This window comes from Berghia stephanieae, chromosome 3, assembly GCF_034508935.2.
Source record: "Berghia stephanieae isolate SIO BIC M18660-M18661 chromosome 3, UCSD_Bste_1.3, whole genome shotgun sequence".
Lineage (NCBI taxonomy): Eukaryota > Metazoa > Mollusca > Gastropoda > Nudibranchia > Aeolidiidae > Berghia > Berghia stephanieae.
In genome coordinates, this window is record NC_088362.1 from 45324079 (window position 1) to 45331578 (window position 7500).

A 7500-nucleotide genomic window follows, 5' to 3' on the forward strand; every position below is an offset into this window, starting at 1 on the left:
TGTAATTTTGCCCAGAAAACTTCAAACATCGATCGATTACAATGAATCAATTAGTAAAAAAGTCTCAAAACCCAGTCAACATGAAGAACATTAGTAGTACAGGACAGCTGGTGGGACTTTCTCTCTAACTCTCCCTCCCGCTCGCTCTCTCTCTCTCTCTCCCCCTCTCTCTCTCTCTCTCTCTCTCTCTCTCTCTCTCTCTCTCTGTTTCTTTCCTTCTGCCTGTCTGTTTGCCTGTCTGTCTGTCTGTCTGTCTGTCTGTCTGTCTTTCTGTGTGAAAAACGTAAGATATCAGGATAGAATAAGATCAAACTTCACCTGTAAAAGGTTAAGCCTTGCCATTTAAAGGAATTACAGTTCCATTATTTTGACGATCATTATAAATGTAGAGTTTCTTTTAAGAATTTTTCACTGATGTGGTCCAGTCGTGAAAGCTGTCAAACTAAAAGACCTAACTGGGGTTGGAACAGAATGTCTCGCTTTCGGAACTATCTGTAAATATGGATGAATGAAGGGATGGATTGAATTTGCAGACCTACCTAGTTGAACATTTAAACATTCGTAGTTTTAAGGAGATAAAAATAGAAGTCACCATAGTTAATGTTATCGATGAACAATTTACTCTTAAAAGGATTAAAATAACACTTCAAAATCCTTACAATTATGCACTCTGGCATCAATTTTCCTTTTCAATAAGTTTTAATGACTTAGAGATGCTAATGAACCTCTGAAATTGGAGCCAAAATTTCGTAATTCTACGAATTTTTCGTATTGGTGGGCAGTTCTGAATTTGTTTACACAGAAATGAAATAAACGAAAAAAAAAACAAAACAAAAAAAAAATACCAAAAAAAAACAAAACAAAACAAAAACGAGCTCAGCCGGAAGCGATCGACCATCGACTTACTCTCCATGTGATACGTGAAGATTTTGGTTACTGATTGATTCATTTGGTATTTGATAGAACTCATAGAAATGATGTTGAGCATATAAAGAATATAATCTTTCTTCATATCACTTCTCTTGGTGTGGATAACATCAAAGCTCTGTCGATATGTTTTTGTCTTGTTACACAATTGGTAAACGAAAGACCTTCTTGTTCACATTTGAAAACTCTAAATCCATTTCTGATATTTTACCTCATGGTCCTGAAGGTATTATACTACATGTATTAATATGAAGCTGTCAAAACTTCATTTGGTTCTTGATATTGGAGCGTGTTGTGCGGGAACCAAAGCATGAGACAAAAATTGAGAGTTTAAAGGATTTTATAAAACGTTTGACAGGGATGTGTCAGTAAAAAGCTGTGTACTCTTCTGAGCATGTTATTGTTATGCTTTGTCAAAATCAACATCCGATCTAAATATTATCCTTATTTTTTCTATTCCAGGTTCAGATGTAGAAGACGAGTGTGATATGGACAGTGGGATCGACACCCAAGGCAACATCTCCGATAAAGATTTCCCCTTAGACGGAGATGGAAGTCCCCAAGACAGCAAGGAAAGTCTTTTAAGCTCAATGTCTCACAATATGAACAATAACAACAATAACAACACAACAAACAATAACAATTCCAATTTCTTAAATATAAACAATAACAATAACGGTATGGGAGGAAACGGTATGAACCCCTTAGCCGGAAATATAGGTTTGAATCCTCATAGTGTCCATAACAATCCTAATTCCGCCTCTATGAACGGAGGTGTCGGTCTCCCGCCCCACCACCATGGGCTCAACGTCAACCCACTATTATCTCCCCCCATCGGAAGTAGCCCGCCCCCCACTGTCATCAAGGAGGAGAGAGACCTCCCTAATCTCGACGCTAGTCCCGCTTCCGTGGACTCGAACTGTTCCAATATGGCCGGAGACATGCCCCTAGATCGAGGGGGTCCGGACGCCAACAGTAACGACAGTTGTCCTAGCCCGGACAATAACAACGGGAATGGCGGGAATGGTAACGGAAACGGGGGCAACGGGGGCAGCAATGGGTCCAGTCAGGTGGGCGCAAAGAGGCGCGGACCTCGGACTACCATCAAGGCGAAACAGCTAGAGACTCTGAAGGCAGCATTTGCGGCGACGCCCAAACCAACACGTCATATTCGAGAGCAGCTTGCCCAGGAGACGGGGCTCAACATGAGAGTAATACAGGTGAGTGGGCTATTGCTTCCTTTAATGCTGATGGCATTGTTGAAGTTGTTTTTGATTTCAGTTTTGTTGTTATTTTGTTTCTCTGTTGTCGAAGGTCTTTCCAAAGCCATGACCTTATATGACCTTATCAAATGTTTCAGACCTTATCAAATGGATCGTAAAATTTAAAAGCAATGTCAAGGTTATCATTTTTCTTCCTTTTTTTGTTTTTGTTCCGTTTGTTTTCCTTTTGGATAAGTCATGAAGTATTGGGAGGTATATGGTATACTATAACAATGATCTAAAAATCTAGATAATCTGACAGTATCGGGAGACCCAGTTAGTAATAAATAGGCGAACAACCATCATTTAGTCTAATCTATGTCAGTCTAAACAGAGGAGAAGAACACATTTATTTGAAGTTCATTTGATTTAATCCTGAAGCTATTCTCCAAGGTTCCTACATCAATCTTTATATCTGACATTCAACCTTGGAATCGCAAGTTAAGGAAGAAATGCTTGTAATACTTACTGCCTTTCAGTCAAAATAGTTTCCTTGCAAGATATCAACATCAGTGCTGTTAATTTCCTTGGACAAACAAAGAATCCAACCCCACTGACCGCTGACCACTACAAACATATCGAATTTCTATAGGTGTTGGTGGACAGATTCATCTGTAGCAATGAGACTTAGTCTGTCACTTTGGTTTGTTTTGTTTTGTTTATGTTTTCGATTTTCAATGCTTTTTGTATTCATTTGATTTCTGTAATGATGTCATGTCCTTATTTCCTAATGTTTTGCCAAATTATCTAGATACGCTATTTTTGAAATTTCATGGTGAACTCGGTGATGCCATAAAAAAAAAAGGGGGGGGGGGGGCACAGACTCGAAATACATAAACACACACATCCAAACACACTCACACAAACACACGTTCATCAACACAATCAAGCTAGACAAGATAAAGACGAAAAGTTTCGACATAGATATTAAATGTGCTGATAAACATCATTTCATTTATAAGAGCTTTTGTGAAAATGTCTGCATCCGTTTTCTATTTCTTTTCAATCTTTTTTTTTTCTTCTCTTTCTCTACATACGCCGACCGACTCTCTTGATCAGCGGGCAGAACAAACATATCGAATATCCATAGGCTGGTGGTCGCATCGATCACCTGACCTATTATAGAAGTCCCTGGTCCAGCTTGTAATACACCGTGTTGGGATCCGATCGGAAATTCAAACTCTTTAATTGGGAAAGCATTGGAGACAGAAATGTAGTCCCGATTAGACGTAGCTATCCTTATCTGAAAAAAAAGTATTTCTGTTACACCATGTATTTCATATGAAAGATTTGAAAACGTGACGAAGAGATTCATTTATTGGTAATGCGAATAATCATTTCATACTCCTTAAATAAAGCTGTTTTTCAATACAATCTCCCACAACGCCCTCTCTCTGTCTATCTATCTATCTCATTTTCTTTCTCACACTTAGTCAGTATTATTTATTTTTCTGTCTTTCTCTTCTCTCCACAATACTGAACTAAATTTTTTAAATTTATTTATATTTATTGTCAATTCTAATTCAAATATTAAAGGCAATTTGATAAATTCTATATCCCTTTCATATAATTTGGTAACACTTTAAAATTAAATTGGGACACTATATGTCGCATAGCTACCAATAATCACCATTTTTGTTCATTTTGGATTTTGGAGAGGAACATAAACCTATGCTTTATGTTTGAATGAGCACGCCAAATTTAAGAAATATTATTATCGTTATCATCAGACTTTGAGCAAGCTCGCGTTTCAATATTCCGAATATTCCGACCAAAGTTTGTCCCAGTTCCAGAATCCAGATGGTAAAACTCCGACAAGGGATCGTGTCCTTCGAGTCCCCCTGTTGACAACAGCAACTGCCGTCTTCTAACAAAACACTTTTTATTTTATTCATTTTTGGCCAGAAATTTTTTTCTTCAAAACATCTTGATCGATGAAAGATAACGGGCAGCTTGCAAAAATAAGTCTCAAACACGAGAGTTCAAATGAATTTAAGGGACTTTTAGACAAGTTCAAGGTCATTTGAATTCTCGAGGTTTTAGGCTTTTTGAGGGTGGGGGGTGGGAGCTGAGGGTCACTTTAAACAATCGATCTTTGAAGTTTAAAGTTTTTCTGGCCAAACTTTGTGAGAAAAGTGTTCTGTCAGGATACGTCAGACCAGCAGCAGCAGCTATTGGATTCCGTTTGAAGTCCTCCTTGCCCTTCCTATTCCCCTTTGAGCCCAGCACTCTAGTGTTTGTCGTGCAAATAGACAGGGAGTTTTGGCTGAAGGGTGGAGAGAGAATGGCCGGGGGGACATGTGACATCGCGGGGGGGGGGGGGTAGGTGGGGGGGTATAAGATATACATACACCTATACTATATAGCTGCCCAAATGTTCTTCGGATTGTGCTCAAAATGCATTGTGATTTTTCTTTCTATTCTAAAAAAAAAAGGTATTTCTTTAGAGCCACAAGGCCCATGAGCTCGAGTGATCGGTCTAAACTATCTCAGAGAGTGATTTCAGTGTCAAAGTGGAATCAATTATAACAGTTTGCTTGCATCACAGTGTCTTCGTAAAAAATGACATAATTTGATAAAAATTTGTAATTTATTGTCAATGTTTTGGAGGTTTTAGCCAGTAATACAAGATCACTAGGACTCAGGAATAGTATTTGTGCGGCTATGTGGTCTAGTTGTATGACACTCGCTTTCGGATCGGAAGGTCCCGAGTTCGAGCCTCGCTCGGCGTATAGTTGAGTCCTTGGAAAAGGCTCTTTACTCACATTCTCTCACCGTACTCAGGTGTAAATGATTACCTGACCGTCAACAACGTTGTCTCTATCGGAAAAAAAAAATGTAATATTACCTAACAGAGTTTCATGTCTCGTTCTTCATGTTACATGTTGCTGTTGGTCATGGCCCCTTGTAAAGCGCTTTGAGCACATTAAGTGGATATAGCGCTAAATAAAAGCTCAATCTAATTTTAATTATTTAACTCTCTCATGTCAGTGTCTCACGAAGTCTCTCTAGAGCTATGGCGGACGTACGCTGCTTCTAGTTTATCTGGTCACCCGTTGTAGGACCCCCGATACAATACATTTCTCCCAATTCCTTTGACGAGGTGTTGGGTATGAGGTATGATATGTACACAGCCTGACGGAAGCTGTGGGAATTCGCACACTCCTTCTCAACAACACCACATGGAATTTTTAGTTTGTTTGTTCATTCCACTGTAACTGCTGAACATTGACAAAACACTTTTTTTTGGGGGCCTAAAAAATTATTATTATGTAAGATATTAATTTATCAATTGAGATTACCCCAAAGTTGTAAAAAGAAGTCTCATAGTGGATATTGTTAAGAATTCCACGATTGAGATATTTGTCCCATGCTGTCATCTCCGTCAATTTTGGCATCGATTTTATAGTTGAAATATTTTTTTTTTTCAAGTACCCCAGAATTGACTCTTTTCTCAGTTCACAGCCATATCTTTTGAACGTTTTCTCCTATTAATTGTTCTCTTGTGTTAGAAGTTATAATGATATCATGAGTTGATGGGTGGTTGTTTGTATATGTAGAATACACTGTAGTTGACTTTGGTTGACATTCAATACGAGGCTCTGATGAAATGTGTGATTTTTTGTGTGGTTAATAAAACAGCAAGAATTGAATGTGAATTTGTAAATTTGCCACACAAGATCATGTCAAAGTCGTGTCTTTGTTTTTATTATTATTATTATTTTTTGCACTTTACACACATCACTCCAAAGGCAATGAGTTAGAAATTTGCTTTTATTTATCTTTTTTTTATTATTATTTTTTTTTTTACTAATATTTACCAGAATGATTACGTGAAACGGGTTGTACATGCCGATATAACCGTATATATCTATATATTTATCCACAATAGTTCTTTCCATCCACGAAAGTTCCCCCCGTACTCTTCACATTCTACAACATGCAGCACAGGCCGTCTGGCTGTTCTGATATCACTAGAATAACCGGACTATTTTCATTCCCGTCACCACCCCCCCCCCCCTATCCTACTCCGATGACCATCCATCTATCATGTCCAGACTTCCTGTCAGTCCCCAACATGTCCTTACTCGTCCGCGGACTCACACGTTCCTTCCTTCCGTCCACGTGCCACGTTCTCACTTCCAGCTCTGGGGAGAACCAAGGAAATGGGCTGAGGAGAAAACGCCACGTTTGAGACTGTGATAAAATACTCCTCCAATTCCGTTCATTTCCGGTCTCGGTCTCCCGCCGGTTTTTGCCGAGATCTCGCGCGTCTTTTGGCGATGCTTCGATTTGGCTGACGTCACGAATTTCGAGTTTTCCCTATGTTGTAGTTGTAAATAACGTGATCGGCTATCCCACAAAAAGCAAAATAATATTTGATCAGTGGATGAAAACAGGAGAGAGAGAGAGAGAGAGAGAGAGAGAGAGAGAGAGAGAGAGAGAGAGAGAGAGAGAGAGAGAGATAGAGATAGAGATAGAGATAGAGATAGATAGATAGAGAGAGAGAGATAGATAGATAGATAGATAGATAGAGATAGATAGATAGATAGATAGATAGATAGATAGAGAGGGAGAGATAGAGAGATAGAGAGAGAGCGAGAGAGAGAGAGAGAGAGAGAGAGAGAGAGAGAGAGAGAGAGACTAAGAGACGAACAGAGTGGTGAGTGTCTGGATGGGTGACTCTGATATTAGAAAATTCTGGTCCCAACACTGTGTCCTTGGGGGCGGGGATGAAACAATGTGAAGCTCATTGAGCATTATCAATCCGCGGAATTGCGCTATATTCATGTTAATATTTATCTTTATTATATTAATATTAAGCAAGTGCGGCCATGTGGGTCTAGAGGTATGATAATCGCTTTCGGATCGGAAGGTCCTGAGTTCGATCCTCGCTCGGCGCATTATTGAGTCCTTGGAAAAGGCTCTTTACTCACATTCTCTCACCGTACTCAGGTGTAAATTGAGAACCTGGCCGTTAACAGCGTTGTCTCTGTCGATAAAAAAAAGTAACATCGCCTAACAGGCGTATTGTCTCGTTCTACAAGTTGCATTGTTGGTCAGGGACCCCTTTTAAAGCGCTTTGAGCACATAAGTGGATATCGCGCTATATAAAAGCTCAATTATTATTTAAAAAGTAGTACTGTAAAAGTTATGTGGCCAAGGCGTTTTGTCAATGTGCGGTCATTAAAAAGCAAAGATGACTCGACCTGCCGGAAAAGGCGTTGAACTGAAATGCTTTGAAAGCAAAGCACTTGTGCACAATTTGGAAAGTCTATAATTTGAACAGCAGCACTTGACAGGAACACTA

The 7500-nt window shown here is 39.2% G+C and overlaps 1 protein-coding gene across 2 annotated transcripts in view; it reads left to right on the top strand.

The window, feature by feature from the left end:
- LOC144967832 (LIM/homeobox protein Lhx5-like) overlaps positions 1-7500 on the top strand; it is a 175013-nt gene that overhangs the window by 62517 nt on the left and 104996 nt on the right. For both annotated transcript variants that reach the window (XM_078905508.1, XM_078905507.1), the window contains exon 4: positions 1390-2147. In XM_078905508.1, the coding sequence (XP_078761634.1) occupies positions 1390-2147 (758 nt within the window). The remainder of the gene's footprint in view (positions 1-1389; positions 2148-7500) is intronic.